The sequence below is a fragment of the Neodiprion pinetum genome, unplaced genomic scaffold, assembly GCF_021155775.2.
Source record: "Neodiprion pinetum isolate iyNeoPine1 unplaced genomic scaffold, iyNeoPine1.2 ptg000101l, whole genome shotgun sequence".
NCBI classification, from domain to species: domain Eukaryota; kingdom Metazoa; phylum Arthropoda; class Insecta; order Hymenoptera; family Diprionidae; genus Neodiprion; species Neodiprion pinetum.
This window is the reverse complement of record NW_027184483.1, coordinates 64,807-87,316: the sequence shown is the minus strand read 5'-3', so window position 1 is coordinate 87,316 and position 22,510 is coordinate 64,807. Positions and strand designations below refer to the sequence as shown.

The 22,510-nt window shown below is 46.1% G+C and overlaps 2 protein-coding genes across 2 annotated transcripts; both read left to right on the top strand.

Moving 5' to 3' along the window:
* The first annotated feature begins 403 nt into the window (after nucleotides 1–403).
* On the top strand, nucleotides 404–1,813 carry LOC124224132 (caldesmon-like). Its single transcript, XM_046636549.1, has one exon. It carries the CDS (start codon nucleotides 404–406, stop codon nucleotides 1,811–1,813), a length of 1,410 nt encoding a protein of 469 aa, XP_046492505.1.
* Nucleotides 1,814–4,410: 2,597 nt separating this feature from the next.
* On the top strand, nucleotides 4,411–6,786 carry LOC124224131 (caldesmon-like). The gene has a single exon (XM_046636548.1). It carries the CDS (start codon nucleotides 4,411–4,413, stop codon nucleotides 6,784–6,786), a length of 2,376 nt encoding a protein of 791 aa, XP_046492504.1.
* The last annotated feature ends 15,724 nt before the right edge of the window (nucleotides 6,787–22,510 follow it).

Here is a 22,510-nt window from a genome sequence, read left to right as displayed (position 1 = left end):
CAGTGTCGCTCCGCGTGCGTCAACGTTAAGAATTGTTTTTTTTTGTTGACTAGTGCGTCTGGGACGTCACAGGCAATAAAATTTCTGGTGGCAGCGGTGGGATTCGTTTAAAAATTGATTTTGTTAAAATCCGAATTCAACTAAAAATAATCGGTGCGAGTTATTAAAGACGAGATCCGCGAAAGTAGCAAAGACAGTGAACCGAACTTCGCAACACACGCGTAACGGGAGTAGCAAGAAAACTCACCTCAGCCGCAAAGAACGCGATCGGGACGAACGCACAAACTACGGACGGAATCGTGAAATAACGCTCGACAAATACAATAAAAGCGAATCACACGGGGACTCCACACGCTCGAGATTATTTCTATAAATAGGATAAAGATTCACACGCGAAACCAATATGCCTATCGAAACTAGAACAGGTAGCAAAAAGGAAAGCGGCGCATCAGTAGATGATAGCTTACAACTTAAATATACGGAGACCGATATAGAATTCATAAAACAGGAGGTTTCCAATAAGGAAAAGAGGCTCCAAAAAGAAAAAGAAGCGTTAGAGGAACGTCAAGCAGAAATAGATAAGAAGTCAAAACATCTTAGCGAACAATTCAGACAACAAGAAGCTGAATTAGAGAAAAAACAGCGCGCGATTGAATCGAGTAAAGACGCGGGGTTATCCGAAGAAGTTCAAAAGAAACTTGCCAGGCTCGCCGAGCTCGAGGCGAAAGAAATCGCGAACGCAAATACAAAAACGCAGCGGCACAACCCGACCGAGGGCCCCGCGCAAGACGTACCACATCCTACACAGCCAACAAAAGGCATAGTAGAAGAAATCAAATATCCTACGCAGTTCAAAACGAGCAAGGTAGACGATTCTAAAAATCCTGCACAGCTCTCCGCGAGCGTGACAGACGTTAAAATTAGGGACACTAACGAAGCGACGGGCCGTTCGAAAATGGATGAACCGCGGTTAGGTCCTGTAGAGGACACACAGCTGTCCGAACTTCTCCGTAAGAAGGCAGAAATAGATCGGGAAGTACAACTTCTCGTAGCGCAAAATTCACGCGGCACAGATAGGGCAGTTACCCAAAGCATAGAATTAGCCACAGACGCTACATTTAAGGAACCCGGTCCAGTGTGTACGCGGAGTAAGGATGAATTAAGGTTAGAAGCAGAAATTCTGCACTTCAAAAAGAAGGCAGAAAGAAAGAAAGGCGACTTAAGAAAATCCGTGGCGCCTCAAAAACCTAACCCTGTGGACAGTTACCGCCCTGATCCACTCAGCAGAGGAGCGATTGGTAGAAACGCCCTCAATTCAGAAAATGATCACATTTCAATAAAGTCAGTGGTTTCCGTCCCAACTGACGATGAAGATTTGAATTTAGAAGCAGAAGCGTTAGCTAGAGAAGCGTTGATCAGACGCATTCAAAAAGAGAACCGCGAGAAACTCAAAAATCTACGCGGAGGAATAGCAGGTCCGGACCTGGGACCTCAAGAATTAGGTGAGCCAGGCGTGCCGGAAGAATTAGTCCTCGATAAGGACTTAGAAATACGATTACGCGAGCAAGAGATTTGGGAGCGCGAATTAGAATTGCAGGAGCAAGAACTCGCGTACCAGGCCGCGTTAGCAGATCCGTACCGGGAGAGAAGGAGGAAATTAGCTGAGCGCGAGGAACAGTTAAAGAAAAGGGAGCAGGCCCTGAAGGATAAGATCTCGGGAATCACCCGCCCCCAAGTTACTCAAGTCGTTAACGCCGAGCAGGCACCCGTTCCTCCTACTCTGCCGTTAGCGGAGCAATCCATATCGGTGTGACGTCCCCGGAAGAACGTCTACCATATATATATTTTTCCTATTATCATACTAAAACTGTTGCTCTCTTACCTCGAGTATACTACTATTAGCACAACACATACTTGTATTATACCTAAGATATAGGAATACATTATAATATCTCATAAGCGAAGAGCAAGGCAACATGGGGTACCCGGCAGAAAGCACCAGGCAGCAAGCCATATTCACAGTCGTGCTAAGAGGCCGCCATCTTGGCTCGCCCGCTCATCATATACTACACTATGAGAAATACACGCACATCGCGCTATTTAGGAATGTACACATACATATGCATACTCATAATTATCATGCCGTCTTATTACGAATGATAAAATAAACGATATAATAAACAATCGTATAAACTTACCCATAAATATAATATACTCATATATGTATTACATAAAAGGAGTACACGTCATCGACGCGCAAAAGGGAAACCTTATCCCTTCATCCGAAATACGCCTTCAGCAGGCCTACGTGACATTCCGCACGTCCAGCGCTCGACCACGTGCACTTCTTAGGAATAACCACATTTGTTAGAATAAATAAATAACTGTAACCAGAGCGGCCAGCGGGACTCGAAGCACTTAAACAAAGGTTCGTAGGCGAACCCTAACATAAACACCCGCTGAGCGTTCATCCTAGTAAAGATAAGATTTTGCATAGTTAAGATACGCTCTAGACTAAACAGCCCCGGACCTCGGTACAATAAACAGACGGAAGCAATAAATCGCCCAAGTACCGAGAAGCACTTAAGAGGAAACATCGACACGGCGATCCGATACCCGAGGAGAAACTGAGCCAAGCAATTCCAGCCCAGGCCGACGGACCGACGCCAACTCAGAACAAAGGCCAAGGGTCGAGCGGGAAAAACCTGTTCTACTCGACCCCCATAAACAGGGATGAAAGCCAGACCCGCACTTAGCCAGGGACCGGTTTACAACAGGGCCATAAACCAGACAACCCTCACAGCATGACGTCAGGCCCCAAACACGTGCAAGCAGGCAGGCAGCGACAAGTCGGCGCCGGACCCCGAACACGTGCACGCAGGCAGGCAGCAACAGGTTGGACCTAACGGGACTCCGCCAACAAAGAGCCGCATTCCAAGGCTCTGACGTCACGCGCGCCTACGTGACACCGAGCGCGTCAAGGCAGGCCAGCAGCGCGCGCACCATCGCCCCGCGCATGCGCACCAGGACACTCGAGAGCTGAGACGGTCGACGCTTCGCACCCTGGACAACACTTCTCATCCGCGCTTCAAGCAGACCAGTCGAGTTCTTGTAAATCTCTACGAGTTACACAGTTAGCTTGCACGTTTAGAACTTGTACACATTCGCTAGTTCTTGTAAATCTCTACGAGTCGCACAGTTGACTTGCACGTTTAGAACTAGTATACATTCGCTATAGCTTAAGCGCTCTGTTTAACGTAAACTCTTAATATACGCGACTAGAATACTAAACATTGTACCTTTTTCGAATTATCTGTAACAATATACTAAACACAAAGATTTATTTCATCGAGTTCTCATTTCTTGAACCTAAAACTAGAGTCAGTGAATAACCCAAGGTAATTCCCTTTTACCCACATTAACATTGGTTGTTAGCGGAGACGCTGACTTAATTAAGCTTGTAAAACTAGCTTTTCCAAGTTAATTAACTCCCACCCCTTTCTATATCGGTAGATGTCAAAGTCCAGTAAACGTCACGGTCGTAAGAATAGACATCGCGCAGGCCGACGACTACAGGCTAAGAAGCAAGCTATATTACAAGCCAGAATCAAACGTATCAACGGTCCAGTAGAGATCCTTCCGATCTATACACAACCTAGCTCTAACGAAGAATCGGGCTCTTTCTCGTCGCACGCATCCAGCCAACCCAAGGTTGACCACCCGTTCTCAACTCACGGGGTAGAACGTGAAGTCATACAGACGGTTACTAGAGTCAGCGAGGGGCTGTTATACGAGCAAATCGACATTAGGAGGAAGCTGTTCCCTGTACCAACCGTATACGACTGGGTAGAAGAGCCGGAAGTTATCGACCTGGACTCCGAACCAGAGACCATCTACCTCGACTAAAGGTAAGACGCTCATTTACGTTACCCCATATCATCCTAAACGACGAATATAATCCATAGCGGGGGCCCGGGTCCCTCAAATAAAACAGGGCTCCGTTATTGCAGTGTCGCTCCGCGTGCGTCAACGTTAAGAATTGTTTTTTTTTGTTGACTAGTGCGTCTGGGACGTCACAGGCAATAAAATTTCTGGTGGCAGCGGTGGGATTCGTTTAAAAATTGATTTTGTTAAAATCCGAATTCAACTAAAAATAATCGGTGCGAGTTATTAAAGACGAGATCCGCGAAAGTAGCAAAGACAGTGAACCGAACTTCGCAACACACGCGTAACGGGAGTAGCAAGAAAACTCACCTCAGCCGCAAAGAACGCGATCGGGACGAACGCACAAACTACGGACGGAATCGTGAAATAACGCTCGACAAATACAATAAAAGCGAATCACACGGGGACTCCACACGCTTGAGATTATTTCTATAAATAGGATAAAGATTCACACGCGAAACCAATATGCCTATCGAAACTAGAACAGGTAGCAAAAAGGAAAGCGGCGCATCAGTAGATGATAGCTTACAACTTAAATATACGGAGACCGATATAGAATTCATAAAACAGGAGGTTTCCAATAAGGAAAAGAGGCTCCAAAAAGAAAAAGAAGCGTTAGAGGAACGTCAAGCAGAAATAGATAAGAAGTCAAAACATCTTAGCGAACAATTCAGACAACAAGAAGCTGAATTAGAGAAAAAACAGCGCGCGATTGAATCGAGTAAAGACGCGGGGTTATCCGAAGAAGTTCAAAAGAAACTTGCCAGGCTCGCCGAGCTCGAGGCGAAAGAAATCGCGAACGCAAATACAAAAACGCAGCGGCACAACCCGACCGAGGGCCCCGCGCAAGACGTACCACATCCTACACAGCCAACAAAAGGCATAGTAGAAGAAATCAAATATCCTACGCAGTTCAAAACGAGCAAGGTAGACGATTCTAAAAATCCTGCACAGCTCTCCGCTAGCGTGACAGACGTTAAAATTAGGGACACTAACGAAGCGACGGGCCGTTCGAAAATGGATGAACCGCGGTTAGGTCCTGTAGAGGACACACAGCTGTCCGAACTTCTCCGTAAGAAGGCAGAAATAGATCGGGAAGTACAACTTCTCGTAGCGCAAAATTCACGCGGCACAGATAGGGCAGTTACCCAAAGCATAGAATTAGCCACAGACGCTACATTTAAGGAACCCGGTCCAGTGTGTACGCGGAGTAAGGATGAATTAAGGTTAGAAGCAGAAATTCTGCACTTCAAAAAGAAGGCAGAAAGAAAGAAAGGCGACTTAAGAAAATCTGTGGCGCCTCAAAAACCTAACCCTGTGGACAGTTACCGCCCTGATCCACTCAGCAGAGGAGCGATTGGTAGAAACGCCCTCAATTCCGAAAATGATCACATTTCAATAAAGTCAGTGGTTTCCGTCCCAACTGACGATGAAGATTTGAATTTAGAAGCAGAAGCGTTAGCTAGAGAAGCGTTGATCAGACGCATTCAAAAAGAGAACCGCGAGAAACTCAAAAATCTACGCGGAGGAATAGCAGGTCCGGACCTGGGACCTCAAGAATTAGGTGAGCCAGGCGTGCCGGAAGAATTAGTCCTCGATAAGGACTTGGAAATACAATTACGCGAGCAAGAGATTTGGGAGCGCGAATTAGAATTGCAGGAGCAAGAACTCGCGTACCAGGCCGCGTTAGCAGATCCGTACCGGGAGAAAAGGAGGAAATTAGCTGAGCGCGAGGAACAGTTAAAGAAAAGGGAGCAGGCCCTGAAGGATAAGATCTCGGGAATCACCCGCCCCCAAGTTACTCAAATCGTTAACGCCGTGCAGGCACCCGTTCCTCCTACTCTGCCGTTAGCGGAGCAATCCATATCGGTTAAAGACGCGTTAGCGGTAGTCCCAAAATTTGACGGGAAAAACATCACCGTAATGCAGTTTAATCGGGCGTGCAAGAGGGCACTCGAGATGGTAACACCCAGCTTGGAGGGGTACCTCACGCGCCTCATCAGAAGCAAGCTCGCCGATCGAGCATACGCAGTAATCGAAGACGAGAGTTTTGCAACCCTGCAAGGACTCTTGGACAAACTCACGGAAGTGTTCGCGCCCATTAGATCCGCGAATCATTACCGTGGAGAGCTTGGTCAGCTGTATAAATACGCTGATGAACACGTGCTAGATTACATAGGGAGAACCCGCGACATAAAAACGGGATTAATAGAAGCGGAACGAAGAAAGAACCGCGAGCTAACCAATGCAGAGATAATCAGGTTAGATGAGGAAGTCTGCGAGGCATTTGTCGGCGGACTACCGAGCGACTGCCGGAATGCAGTATTGATCAAAGGTTACTCCAACCTGAAGACAGCCTACGAAAGGGCTATAGATGCCAGCAAGGCATTAGAATTAGATAGAGATCGGGCTAGGAGCCGCGGCGCGAGCAGGGCCGAGAGTAATAACGCAGAGCCGTGTAAACATTGCGGCCGTAGTAATCACCTAACCGATCAGTGCCGAGCGATTAGGAGACCCGCGGTAAGCAGACCCGTGGAAAATAGAGAATCGTGTACGCTGTGCGGGCGGTCGACCCACAGCACAGCAAATTGTTACAAAAACAAACCGCCGTCGAGCCAACAGTCGACAGCGCGAAATACCAACGTAGTCGAATGTAGCTACTGCAAGAGCATAGGACATTCATACAACGAATGCCGTAAACGTAGATACCATGAAACAATTAGCCGAAACAACTCGGGAAACGGAGCAGGGCCCTCGGGGAACACTGGCAGCCCCCGAGTAACAAGGGCCAATGCCATAGAGACAGAGGAGGTGGAAACAGGTCCATCTGCCTCTACTTAAAAGGAAAAATACCTACAGTAAACTTAGATTCCAAAGATACGAAAACCGCAATAGACTTCATGATAGATACGGGAGCGGAGGCCAATATCGTAAAGGCCTCTAATGTAAAGGACTTTCGTAAAGTGAACCCCAAGAGGCGTATCACTATTATAGGAATAGGAGACGTACCACACTATAGTTTAGGAGCAACGGAATTGGAAATGTTTGGTTTCAAAACGGATTTTCACGTAGTTGAGAATACCTTTCCCATCAAAAGTGACGGTATCCTAGGGTCAGCTTTCCTTACCCAGTTCGAAGCCAATGTTAACTACGCGGACCAATGCCTCGAAGTACTGAACAAAGCCGTTTATTTTAATGATAGAGAAACCGTCCTCGTGCCCAAGCGTACGAACATAGCCTTCCCTATTAAAATTAGTGAAGATAGTATCAAAGAAGGATATGTACCCCTTCTTGACAGTTGCAAGGGAGTCTATATAGGGAACGCTATTGTTAAGGATGACGGAGGTAGGGCAACGATCCGCGCGGTAAACACCACGGAGGAGGACAAACTTATACCAGTCCCCACCGTAGAACTGTTGGATACGAGCGAAGCAATACCGTTAGGGGAGACCGAACACATTACCATAAACAAATGTTCGATAACAGACGTTACTGACTCCTACGAGAAACTCTCTAGACGCTCCGAAACTATTACGAAATTATTGAGATTAGATCATCTTAACGATGAGGAAAAAGACAGTGTAGCCAGGATAGTTCGAGAAAACGCAGATGTCTTTCATCTGCCGGACGACAAGCTCCGATGCACAGGTGTCATGAAACATAAAATAGCTACCACCGATGACCTACCGGTGCACACTAAGCAATACAGATTTCCGCCCGTCCACAAGGACGAAATAGCTAGGCAGGTGACCGAAATGGAACAGAATGGCGTAATCAAGCCATCGGTATCGCCTTACAGTTCGCCACTTTGGATCGTACCGAAAAAGGCCGATTCGAAGGGAAATAAGAGATGGAGGATCGTGATAGATTATCGTAAATTGAACGAAAAAACGATAGGTGACGCATATCCGTTGCCCAACATCACCGAAATCCTTGACCAGTTAGGGAATGCCCGGTATTTTTCGGTATTCGATTTAGCATCGGGCTTTCATCAAATACAAATGGACGAGAAGGACGCTCCCAAAACCGCCTTCTCGACACCGCACGGGCATTATGAATTCACGCGTATGCCATTCGGGCTGAAGAATGCGCCAGCTACTTTCCAGAGACTAATGGACCAAGTGTTGTTAGGATCGCAGGGCATAGAGCTGTTCGTATACCTGGATGACATAGTAATATACGCGTCTACTTTAGAAGAACACGAGCGAAAAGTCACGCGATTAATGAGTAGATTGCGGAAGGCAAACCTAGCCTTACAACCAGACAAGTGTGAATTTCTCAGACACGAGGTTACTTACTTAGGACACGTGATCAGCGACGTAGGTGTGGAACCGGACCCAAAGAAAATCGAGTCCGTGAAAAAATTTCCAGTTCCCAAAAATGCTAAGAACATCAAGCAATTTTTAGGGCTAGCAGGTTATTACAGACGGTTCATACCGGGTTTTTCTAAGATCGCGAAACCGCTCACTAACCTTCTCAAAAAAGGGGAAAGCTTCGAATGGAAAGAACAACACCAATCAGCTTTTGAGTTTTTACGCGACAGGTTATGCGAGAAACCGATCCTGCAGTACCCAGATTTCGAGCGACCTTTCCTGGTCACAACGGACGCGTCCGGTTATGCAATCGGGGGTGTCCTGAGTCAGGGAGAAATTGGGAAAGATTTACCTATATCGTACGTATCACGGGTGTTAACATCAGCCGAAAAAAATTACTCTACGTTCGAGAAGGAACTTTTAGCAGTAGTTTGGTGCGTGAATTACTTTAGACCGTACCTCTACGGCAGAGAATTTACCGTAATATCTGACCAAAAAGCCTTGTCATGGTTTCATAAAAATAAAAGCCCATGTGCACGACTCATTAGGTGGAAGACCCTCCTAGCTGAGTTTCAGTGCACAATAAAATATAAGGAGGGGCGTGCGAATACGAACGCCGACGCCCTCTCCAGAAATCCGGTCGACGATACGGATCCAGCCCCGTTGGACCCCGAACTCGCGATCATACAGACACTAGAGTTAGATACGACAGACGAGACCGACACCACAAACGAAGACATTTTCGAGCTACCTCCGGTCACGACCGAAATGACAGGAGACCTATTTACAGTAGATGAAAATTTCTCGCTGGTGCATTGCGTAGCTGAGGACCTGCATATGGGAGCCGGCATCGCAGTGCAATTCCGGGAGAAATTTGGTAGACTTGACGAACTGAAACAACAGAACGCCAAGGTAGGTGAAGTGGCTCAGCTTCAGGTGGGCAGGCGGTTCGTTTATTATCTAATAACAAAAAAACGTAGCAACGATAAGCCTACGTTGAAAAATCTAGAAAAAGCCCTGATTCAACTCAGGCGCACGTGCAAAAGAAATGCAGACTATCGTCTCGCGATGCCCAGGATAGGTTGTGGTCTTGACAAACTGTCCTGGAAGACCGTAATAAAACTAATCAACAAGGTGTTCAAACAACCTTTCAAGATACATATATACGCTTTGCCTCCACCCAACGTTGAGACCACTGAGCCAACCTCGACAGACAATCGGGAAAGTTCACCTCTGGGACAGTTCGGAAACGAGCCGCCCCAATATCAAAGCACGGGTTTAGACCCTATAGTCGAAACGATGGAGCAGGAGAAAGGGGGGGACACCAGTAGAATTTCCCTTCCGGAAGCGTCGACGAGTTTAGATCACAGGGACAAAGCCTTTGACGTAATAGGCCAGGACACCCCTGTAGAAAATCAAGCAACCGATGCTGATGAAGACTCAGATTCAGGTTCCGAGCACGGTAACGAGCATGAATGCGTCGACAGCGACGTAAGCGACTCCGACGAAATCATAGAACCAGGTTCGCAGCCCTACGAGCTCGCTGCAGACCCCGAATTAAAGATCACTAGGAGTAAGGAGAACTTATCAATTCATAAAGGGAACATGGTCTGTTTCGTCTCGCAGCAGGGTGAACCTATAGACCGCGGAGCGCACGATCTATTCAGTAAATTCAAGATACCAAAATTAGAGGACTTAGCACTAGGAAGAGCTAGGCTAATGCAAAAGGACAATAGAAACATTATATGTTTGCCAATCAAAGAATCAACAAAAAGACACCTCGACAGAGAAATATTTAAAGAAGCTCTGGCATCTCTGTTAGACGTAATTATGGAAATAGAGTTAGCAGAAATAGCACTAGCCAGAACAGCATTCATAGATAATATTTCGTGGAAGGAAATTTTAAATAGGATAAAAATCGCACTCAGCGATTGTCCTTGCACGCTGACTATTTACGAAGACTTGATTCAAACTCCGGCGGAGGAGCTTAGGGCCGGAATTATTCAAGAAAATCATGAATCTGCGCTAGGGGGTCACAAGGGGGTGACCAAAACTTACCGTAGAATTAGACAAAAGTACGCATGGCCGAATATGAAACGCCAGGTACAAGATTATATAGGCAGGTGTTGGCAGTGCGCCACTAGGAAGCTCACGCGAGTAAAGCATAAGCAACCAATGGTAATAACAGATACTCCTGACGCCGCCTTTGAAAAAATCTCCATGGACGTTGTGGGCCCTCTGCCCATTACAGAACGAGGAAATAGTCATATTTTAACAATCCAAGACCTCCTCACCAAATACTCGCTAGCAATCCCGTTGAAAGAAACCGACTCGGTGGCAATCGCTGATGGCTTGGTAAAAAACTTCATTTGTATTTACGGCGCACCCCGTCATATCCTCACGGATCAGGGCGCCAATTTAACTAGCTCACTGATGAAGGCGATCACAAAGCGATTTAGAATAACACAAAACAGGACCACAGCTTTCCACCCGCAGTCAAATGGCTCGATTGAAAGGTCACACCACGTTCTAATAGAATATTGGAAGCAGTTCGTTACGGACAAGAACGACTGGGACGAGTGGCTAGAGTTAGCAATGTTTTCATATAATACCAGTACTCATGAAAGCACAAGGTTTTCACCGTACGAATTAGTGTTCGGCCGAGAGGCAAGAGTGCCCTCGAGCTACGCAGCAATAGAAACCATATCAGATAGGACGTACGAAGGCTACTTGTTAGATTTATGTAAAAATCTCCATGAAATACAGACTCTCGCAGCAGAGAATTTAACTCAAGCAAAACACAAGTATAAACGTTACTATGATAATAAAATCAAATTGCTACAATTAAAACCAGGAGATCTGGTGTTCCTCCTAAAGGAGCCCAGAAAGAACAAATTCGCTGACCATTATACTGGTCCGCACGAAGTAATAGAAGTTCTTCCCAGTAATAATGTAAAAATTCTTGTTGAAAATAGAACTAGGGTGGTCCACCTGGACAAACTGAAAAAGGCAAAGGCATAATCGCACCTATCCTTTATTATTCTGTCCACAGGAATCACTAGAAAGTAAGAACACAATAATATAATGAAGCTCCCGGCTAATGAGGAAGACGATCATCTCGAAGTAGTTTTCATTGAAAAGCCGCAGACACTACCATACCCAGTCACAAACATTAAAATCATAATGTACAAGGTTACAATAACACTATATTTTAAGGCCAATGAAGCTTTCAAGTCATTACTTAGGGAAATGATAAAAATAACAGATTTGGGTGAAGGCGACTACAGAACGTATTATAAAAGAATTCGCAGCCAAAGAGGCATAGTAGATCAAGTATTAGATGTGTTTTTCGCCCGCCCGGACGAAACCCACATATCAGTGCTATTTCACCCAGACCTGAACGAAGCGTACACATACGTAGGTAAAGGCATGGACGGCGAAGTGTCCAAGTACACCGTCTCCGGCCCAATTGTTAACTATGTAGGCAGTCAGATGTTCAAAGACGCCGTATAATTTTGTACACTAAGCAGATTTAAGAGTAGACGTCAGAATTTATAGGTATTATGACATACGTTACAGGGTCAATGCAAACCCCAGCCATGAGGTCCGTCCTCATACTCCTCACTACCATTTGTTGGTTGAAGGGGGCCCATGCATTAATCGGGTATGACTGTGGCGGAGCTGCCCTTAACGTAACAACTATAAATCTACTAGACATCGACCAATGTGATTTGGAACACGACAAGACACAAAACGAACGAACGTTTATACAATTGCTCCAACTCACGGAATACAAACAGGCGCAAGTCTTACAATGCAAAGTGGAGATCGACAGAACAGTTTACCGATGCGGACAATTTTCACACAACTCGGTGACCGACGGTGGAAGAAAGGCTTACCTTCCAAGAATCTCAAGGGAAGCGTGCGAGACGCTACATCGCACAGGTACGCTAACCCTCGGGTCACAGACGCATTTGGTCGAGATCCCAACAAACGTAACGACGCTACGCGACGCCACCTTGGCCGGCAGCCTTACCTCTGACGGAACCTGCCAAGGGCAATATTACAATGACGGTTATGGACAGTGGGAAAGCGCTGTCGTGCAGGCAGTAATCAAGATTTCGGTCTACTCGTACACGGCGAACGTCAAGATCTCCAACAATCAAATTTTGCTGAAGAGTGGAACAACCTGCCCTTTTGGAGACGGGCAGTGCATCGACGATGAGGGTGGCCATACCTACTGGACAACAACGCCCCTCGACGAATGTAAATTTGACAAATATGACGTACTATACACGGGATACGCAGACCGAACGAACGCGACGGACTCTCCAACCGTTTACTCGCTACAGACGGGTGACACAACCTTCGCGCTAATGGAAAGGTCCAGAGCCACCATTTGCGGCTATAAAATCATAAACACAGAGCACCCCCGTCTATTTATCTTTGAGACCAATCCAACGGAAGTCTTCAAACAACGATCAAGATTAGCAGTATCAAACATCGACATCTTTTCATACATCAATTCAAAATTCATTTATGTAGAAAAACACATCAGAACGCAGACCACCAACTTATACAGGGACGTGATCGAGCAGAAATGTAAATTAGAACAACAGGTGCTGAAAAATGCATTAAATCTCGCTGAATTATCACCTGACAGTTTTGCCTTTAACCTAATGAAGGGCCCCGGCTATTTTGCAACAATAGCCGGCGAAGTAATCTATATTATGAAATGCATCCCAGTAGAAGTGGAATTCCGCAAGACGGCAGAATGTTACAATGATCTTCCTGTGAATCACCAAAATGAGAGCATGTTCCTGCGACCCAAATCGAGGATTCTCGTGAAGACCGGAACCAGGAGGAGCTGCAACGAGGTCGTGCCGCCAATGTTTAAGGTAGAAGAGACGTGGTACAAGTTCACACCTAGGGCATCCGAAGCCAAGGTACCGCAGAAACTCAAGCCCTTGACAAACATGAATTGGAAATATAGTAATCCTGGACCCCTGGGATCAAGCGGAATTTACACTGAGGAGGAATTGCAAGAATTACGGGAACACATCATGTTTCCAGCAGAAAAACCTGCACTACTCGACACCATATCCAGAGGCGCCCGAGGCGAGACCATCGGGACGGGAACAATCAATATGTATAACTTGTTAGACGAAAAGACTCTAACGCGAATAGCAGAATCAACGGCAAAAAGACTATTTACTGGATTCACCACCTTCGGGAGTGTTGTCGGAGGAATATGGGGGATCTGGGCCGTGTGGGCACTGCTGAAATTCTTAATCGACACATGCATACATGGTTACACGCTCCACACAGCATATGGATGCAGTTACCACTTGATAGCCTCACTGTGGGACTCGGTGACGCATCTGTTAATGCACCTACGAGGACAAAAGACCGATCAACCAATGACGACTGACGCCCAGGAGCAGACGGAACCACTGAATAAAATAATTTACCACGTTCCGTCACAGTCAATTCACTTTCCAGAAAATCTAGACTTGAATTCTGACATAGAGTTGAAGAAGCTCGAGGAAAGAGCACAACAGAGAGCAAAAGATCTTAACTTGGTTTAGTGAACGCCGCTAAGATCTTTTACGGAAATAAAACTTATTTCCTTCAAATAAGGAGGGGGGTGTGACGTCCCCGGAAGAACGTCTACCATATATATATTTTTCCTATTATCATACTAAAACTGTTGCTCTCTTACCTCGAGTATACTACTATTAGCACAACACATACTTGTATTATACCTAAGATATAGGAATACATTATAATATCTCATAAGCGAAGAGCAAGGCAACATGGGGTACCCGGCAGAAAGCACCAGGCAGCAAGCCATATTCACAGTCGTGCTAAGAGGCCGCCATCTTGGCTCGCCCGCTCATCATATACTACACTATGAGAAATACACGCACATCGCGCTATTTAGGAATGTACACATACATATGCATACTCATAATTATCATGCCGTCTTATTACGAATGATAAAATAAACGATATAATAAACAATCGTATAAACTTACCCATAAATATAATATACTCATATATGTATTACATAAAAGGAGTACACGTCATCGACGCGCAAAAGGGAAACCTTATCCCTTCATCCGAAATACGCCTTCAGCAGGCCTACGTGACATTCCGCACGTCCAGCGCTCGACCACGTGCACTTCTTAGGAATAACCACATTTGTTAGAATAAATAAATAACTGTAACCAGAGCGGCCAGCGGGACTCGAAGCACTTAAACAAAGGTTCGTAGGCGAACCCTAACATAAACACCCGCTGAGCGTTCATCCTAGTAAAGATAAGATTTTGCATAGTTAAGATACGCTCTAGACTAAACAGCCCCGGACCTCGGTACAATAAACAGACGGAAGCAATAAATCGCCCAAGTACCGAGAAGCACTTAAGAGGAAACATCGACACGGCGATCCGATACCCGAGGAGAAACTGAGCCAAGCAATTCCAGCCCAGGCCGACGGACCGACGCCAACTCAGAACAAAGGCCAAGGGTCGAGCGGGAAAAACCTGTTCTACTCGACCCCCATAAACAGGGATGAAAGCCAGACCCGCACTTAGCCAGGGACCGGTTTACAACAGGGCCATAAACCAGACAACCCTCACAGCATGACGTCAGGCCCCAAACACGTGCAAGCAGGCAGGCAGCGACAAGTCGGCGCCGGACCCCGAACACGTGCACGCAGGCAGGCAGCAACAGGTTGGACCTAACGGGACTCCGCCAACAAAGAGCCGCATTCCAAGGCTCTGACGTCACGCGCGCCTACGTGACACCGAGCGCGTCAAGGCAGGCCAGCAGCGCGCGCACCATCGCCCCGCGCATGCGCACCAGGACACTCGAGAGCTGAGACGGTCGACGCTTCGCACCCTGGACAACACTTCTCATCCGCGCTTCAAGCAGACCAGTCGAGTTCTTGTAAATCTCTACGAGTTACACAGTTAGCTTGCACGTTTAGAACTTGTACACATTCGCTAGTTCTTGTAAATCTCTACGAGTCGCACAGTTGACTTGCACGTTTAGAACTAGTATACATTCGCTATAGCTTAAGCGCTCTGTTTAACGTAAACTCTTAATATACGCGACTAGAATACTAAACATTGTACCTTTTTCGAATTATCTGTAACAATATACTAAACACAAAGATTTATTTCATCGAGTTCTCATTTCTTGAACCTAAAACTAGAGTCAGTGAATAACCCAAGGTAATTCCCTTTTACCCACATTAACATTGGTTGTTAGCGGAGACGCTGACTTAATTAAGCTTGTAAAACTAGCTTTTCCAAGTTAATTAACTCCCACCCCTTTCTATATCGGTAGATGTCAAAGTCCAGTAAACGTCACGGTCGTAAGAATAGACATCGCGCAGGCCGACGACTACAGGCTAAGAAGCAAGCTATATTACAAGCCAGAATCAAACGTATCAACGGTCCAGTAGAGATCCTTCCGATCTATACACAACCTAGCTCTAACGAAGAATCGGGCTCTTTCTCGTCGCACGCATCCAGCCAACCCAAGGTTGACCACCCGTTCTCAACTCACGGGGTAGAACGTGAAGTCATACAGACGGTTACTAGAGTCAGCGAGGGGCTGTTATACGAGCAAATCGACATTAGGAGGAAGCTGTTCCCTGTACCAACCGTATACGACTGGGTAGAAGAGCCGGAAGTTATCGACCTGGACTCCGAACCAGAGACCATCTACCTCGACTAAAGGTAAGACGCTCATTTACGTTACCCCATATCATCCTAAACGACGAATATAATCCATAGCGGGGGCCCGGGTCCCTCAAATAAAACAGGGCTCCGTTATTGCAGTGTCGCTCCGCGTGCGTCAACGTTAAGAATTGTTTTTTTTTGTTGACTAGTGCGTCTGGGACGTCACATCGGTTAAAGACGCGTTAGCGGTAGTCCCAAAATTTGACGGGAAAAACATCACCGTAATGCAGTTTAATCGGGCGTGCAAGAGGGCACTCGAGATGGTAACACCCAGCTTGGAGGGGTACCTCACGCGCCTCATCAGAAGCAAGCTCGCCGATCGAGCATACGCAGTAATCGAAGACGAGAGTTTTGCAACCCTGCAAGGACTCTTGGATAAACTCACGGAAGTATTCGCGCCCATTAGATCCGCGAATCATTACCGTGGAGAGCTTGGTCAGCTGTATAAATACGCTGATGAACACGTGCTAGATTACATAGGGAGAACCCGCGACATAAAAACGGGATTAATAGAAGCGGAACGAAGAAAGAACCGCGAGCTAACCAATGCAGAGATAATCAGGTTAGATGAGGAAGTCTGCGAGGCATTTGTCGGCGGACTACCGAGCGACTGCCGGAATGCAGTATTGATCAAAGGTTACTCCAACCTGAAGACAGCCTACGAAAGGGCTATAGATGCCAGCAAGGCATTAGAATTAGATAGAGATCGGGCTAGGAGCCGCGGCGCGAGCAGGGCCGAGAGTAATAACGCAGAGCCGTGTAAACATTGCGGCCGTAGTAATCACCTAACCGATCAGTGCCGAGCGATTAGGAGACCCGCGGTAAGCAGACCCGTGGAAAATAGAGAATCGTGTACGCTGTGCGGGCGGTCGACCCACAGCACAGCAAATTGTTACAAAAACAAACCGCCGTCGAGCCAACAGTCGACAGCGCGAAATACCAACGTAGTCGAATGTAGCTACTGCAAGAGCATAGGACATTCATACAACGAATGCCGTAAACGTAGATACCATGAAACAATTAGCCGAAACAACTCGGGAAACGGAGCAGGGCCCTCGGGGAACACTGGCAGCCCCCGAGTAACAAGGGCCAATGCCATAGAGACAGAGGAGGTGGAAACAGGTCCATCTGCCTCTACTTAAAAGGAAAAATACCTACAGTAAACTTAGATTCCAAAGATACGAAAACCGCAATAGACTTCATGATAGATACGGGAGCGGAGGCCAATATCGTAAAGGCCTCTAATGTAAAGGACTTTCGTAAAGTGAACCCCAAGAGGCGTATCACTATTATAGGAATAGGAGACGTACCACACTATAGTTTAGGAGCAACGGAATTGGAAATGTTTGGTTTCAAAACGGATTTTCACGTAGTTGAGAATACCTTTCCCATCAAAAGTGACGGTATCCTAGGGTCAGCTTTCCTTACCCAGTTCGAAGCCAATGTTAACTACGCGGACCAATGCCTCGAAGTACTGAACAAAGCCGTTTATTTTAATGATAGAGAAACCGTCCTCGTGCCCAAGCGTACGAACATAGCCTTCCCTATTAAAATTAGTGAAGATAGTATCAAAGAAGGATATGTACCCCTTCTTGACAGTTGCAAGGGAGTCTATATAGGGAACGCTATTGTTAAGGATGACGGAGGTAGGGCAACGATCCGCGCGGTAAACACCACGGAGGAGGACAAACTTATACCAGTCCCCACCGTAGAACTGTTGGATACGAGCGAAGCAATACCGTTAGGGGAGACCGAACACATTACCATAAACAAATGTTCGATAACAGACGTTACTGACTCCTACGAGAAACTCTCTAGACGCTCCGAAACTATTACGAAATTATTGAGATTAGATCATCTTAACGATGAGGAAAAAGACAGTGTAGCCAGGATAGTTCGAGAAAACGCAGATGTCTTTCATCTGCCGGACGACAAGCTCCGATGCACAGGTGTCATGAAACATAAAATAGCTACCACCGATGACCTACCGGTGCACACTAAGCAATACAGATTTCCGCCCGTCCACAAGGACGAAATAGCTAGGCAGGTGACCGAAATGGAACAGAATGGCGTAATCAAGCCATCGGTATCGCCTTACAGTTCGCCACTTTGGATCGTACCGAAAAAGGCCGATTCGAAGGGAAATAAGAGATGGAGGATCGTGATAGATTATCGTAAATTGAACGAAAAAACGATAGGTGACGCATATCCGTTGCCCAACATCACCGAAATCCTTGACCAGTTAGGGAATGCCCGGTATTTTTCGGTATTCGATTTAGCATCGGGCTTTCATCAAATACAAATGGACGAGAAGGACGCTCCCAAAACCGCCTTCTCGACACCGCACGGGCATTATGAATTCACGCGTATGCCATTCGGGCTGAAGAATGCGCCAGCTACTTTCCAGAGACTAATGGACCAAGTGTTGTTAGGATCGCAGGGCATAGAGCTGTTCGTATACCTGGATGACATAGTAATATACGCGTCTACTTTAGAAGAACACGAGCGAAAAGTCACGCGATTAATGAGTAGATTGCGGAAGGCAAACCTAGCCTTACAACCAGACAAGTGTGAATTTCTCAGACACGAGGTTACTTACTTAGGACACGTGATCAGCGACGTAGGTGTGGAACCGGACCCAAAGAAAATCGAGTCCGTGAAAAAATTTCCAGTTCCCAAAAATGCTAAGAACATCAAGCAATTTTTAGGGCTAGCAGGTTATTACAGACGGTTCATACCGGGTTTTTCTAAGATCGCGAAACCGCTCACTAACCTTCTCAAAAAAGGGGAAAGCTTCGAATGGAAAGAACAACACCAATCAGCTTTTGAGTTTTTACGCGACAGGTTATGCGAGAAACCGATCCTGCAGTACCCAGATTTCGAGCGACCTTTCCTGGTCACAACGGACGCGTCCGGTTATGCAATCGGGGGTGTCCTGAGTCAGGGAGAAATTGGGAAAGATTTACCTATATCGTACGTATCACGGGTGTTAACATCAGCCGAAAAAAATTACTCTACGTTCGAGAAGGAACTTTTAGCAGTAGTTTGGTGCGTGAATTACTTTAGACCGTACCTCTACGGCAGAGAATTTACCGTAATATCTGACCAAAAAGCCTTGTCATGGTTTCATAAAAATAAAAGCCCATGTGCACGACTCATTAGGTGGAAGACCCTCCTAGCTGAGTTTCAGTGCACAATAAAATATAAGGAGGGGCGTGCGAATACGAACGCCGACGCCCTCTCCAGAAATCCGGTCGACGATACGGATCCAGCCCCGTTGGACCCCGAACTCGCGATCATACAGACACTAGAGTTAGATACGACAGACGAGACCGACACCACAAACGAAGACATTTTCGAGCTACCTCCGGTCACGACCGAAATGACAGGAGACCTATTTACAGTAGATGAAAATTTCTCGCTGGTGCATTGCGTAGCTGAGGACCTGCATATGGGAGCCGGCATCGCAGTGCAATTCCGGGAGAAATTTGGTAGACTTGACGAACTGAAACAACAGAACGCCAAGGTAGGTGAAGTGGCTCAGCTTCAGGTGGGCAGGCGGTTCGTTTATTATCTAATAACAAAAAAACGTAGCAACGATAAGCCTACGTTGAAAAATCTAGAAAAAGCCCTGATTCAACTCAGGCGCACGTGCAAAAGAAATGCAGACTATCGTCTCGCGATGCCCAGGATAGGTTGTGGTCTTGACAAACTGTCCTGGAAGACCGTAATAAAACTAATCAACAAGGTGTTCAAACAACCTTTCAAGATACATATATACGCTTTGCCTCCACCCAACGTTGAGACCACTGAGCCAACCTCGACAGACAATCGGGAAAGTTCACCTCTGGGACAGTTCGGAAACGAGCCGCCCCAATATCAAAGCACGGGTTTAGACCCTATAGTCGAAACGATGGAGCAGGAGAAAGGGGGGGACACCAGTAGAATTTCCCTTCCGGAAGCGTCGACGAGTTTAGATCACAGGGACAAAGCCTTTGACGTAATAGGCCAGGACACCCCTGTAGAAAATCAAGCAACCGATGCTGATGAAGACTCAGATTCAGGTTCCGAGCACGGTAACGAGCATGAATGCGTCGACAGCGACGTAAGCGACTCCGACGAAATCATAGAACCAGGTTCGCAGCCCTACGAGCTCGCTGCAGACCCCGAATTAAAGATCACTAGGAGTAAGGAGAACTTATCAATTCATAAAGGGAACATGGTCTGTTTCGTCTCGCAGCAGGGTGAACCTATAGACCGCGGAGCGCACGATCTATTCAGTAAATTCAAGATACCAAAATTAGAGGACTTAGCACTAGGAAGAGCTAGGCTAATGCAAAAGGACAATAGAAACATTATATGTTTGCCAATCAAAGAATCAACAAAAAGACACCTCGACAGAGAAATATTTAAAGAAGCTCTGGCATCTCTGTTAGACGTAATTATGGAAATAGAGTTAGCAGAAATAGCACTAGCCAGAACAGCATTCATAGATAATATTTCGTGGAAGGAAATTTTAAATAGGATAAAAATCGCACTCAGCGATTGTCCTTGCACGCTGACTATTTACGAAGACTTGATTCAAACTCCGGCGGAGGAGCTTAGGGCCGGAATTATTCAAGAAAATCATGAATCTGCGCTAGGGGGTCACAAGGGGGTGACCAAAACTTACCGTAGAATTAGACAAAAGTACGCATGGCCGAATATGAAACGCCAGGTACAAGATTATATAGGCAGGTGTTGGCAGTGCGCCACTAGGAAGCTCACGCGAGTAAAGCATAAGCAACCAATGGTAATAACAGATACTCCTGACGCCGCCTTTGAAAAAATCTCCATGGACGTTGTGGGCCCTCTGCCCATTACAGAACGAGGAAATAGTCATATTTTAACAATCCAAGACCTCCTCACCAAATACTCGCTAGCAATCCCGTTGAAAGAAACCGACTCGGTGGCAATCGCTGATGGCTTGGTAAAAAACTTCATTTGTATTTACGGCGCACCCCGTCATATCCTCACGGATCAGGGCGCCAATTTAACTAGCTCACTGATGAAGGCGATCACAAAGCGATTTAGAATAACACAAAACAGGACCACAGCTTTCCACCCGCAGTCAAATGGCTCGATTGAAAGGTCACACCACGTTCTAATAGAATATTTGAAGCAGTTCGTTACGGATAAGAACGACTGGGACGAGTGGCTAGAGTTAGCAATGTTTTCATATAATACCAGTACTCATGAAAGCACAAGGTTTTCACCGTACGAATTAGTGTTCGGCCGAGAGGCAAGAGTGCCCTCGAGCTACGCAGCAATAGAAACCATATCAGATAGGACGTACGAAGGCTACTTGTTAGATTTATGTAAAAATCTCCATGAAATACAGACTCTCGCAGCAGAGAATTTAACTCAAGCAAAACACAAGTATAAACGTTACTATGATAATAAAATCAAATTGCTACAATTAAAACCAGGAGATCTGGTGTTCCTCCTAAAGGAGCCCAGAAAGAACAAATTCGCTGACCATTATACTGGTCCGCACGAAGTAATAGAAGTTCTTCCCAGTAATAATGTAAAAATTCTTGTTGAAAATAGAACTAGGGTGGTCCACCTGGACAAACTGAAAAAGGCAAAGGCATAATCGCACCTTGTGACGTCCCCGGAAGAACGTCTACCATATATATATTTTTCCTATTATCATACTAAAACTGTTGCTCTCTTACCTCGAGTATACTACTATTAGCACAACACATACTTGTATTATACCTAAGATATAGGAATACATTATAATATCTCATAAGCGAAGAGCAAGGCAACATGGGGTACCCGGCAGAAAGCACCAGGCAGCAAGCCATATTCACAGTCGTGCTAAGAGGCCGCCATCTTGGCTCGCCCGCTCATCATATACTACACTATGAGAAATACACGCACATCGCGCTATTTAGGAATGTACACATACATATGCATACTCATAATTATCATGCCGTCTTATTACGAATGATAAAATAAACGATATAATAAACAATCGTATAAACTTACCCATAAATATAATATACTCATATATGTATTACATAAAAGGAGTACACGTCATCGACGCGCAAAAGGGAAACCTTATCCCTTCATCCGAAATACGCCTTCAGCAGGCCTACGTGACATTCCGCACGTCCAGCGCTCGACCACGTGCACTTCTTAGGAATAACCACATTTGTTAGAATAAATAAATAACTGTAACCAGAGCGGCCAGCGGGACTCGAAGCACTTAAACAAAGGTTCGTAGGCGAACCCTAACATAAACACCCGCTGAGCGTTCATCCTAGTAAAGATAAGATTTTGCATAGTTAAGATACGCTCTAGACTAAACAGCCCCGGACCTCGGTACAATAAACAGACGGAAGCAATAAATCGCCCAAGTACCGAGAAGCACTTAAGAGGAAACATCGACACGGCGATCCGATACCCGAGGAGAAACTGAGCCAAGCAATTCCAGCCCAGGCCGACGGACCGACG

What these genes read in the sequence shown, in the direction of transcription:
- LOC124224132 (XM_046636549.1), top strand. Translation starts at nt 404, where the DNA reads ATGCCTATCGAAACTAGAACAGGTAGCAAAAAGGAAAGCGGCGCATCA.
- LOC124224131 (XM_046636548.1), top strand. Translation starts at nt 4,411, where the DNA reads ATGCCTATCGAAACTAGAACAGGTAGCAAAAAGGAAAGCGGCGCATCA.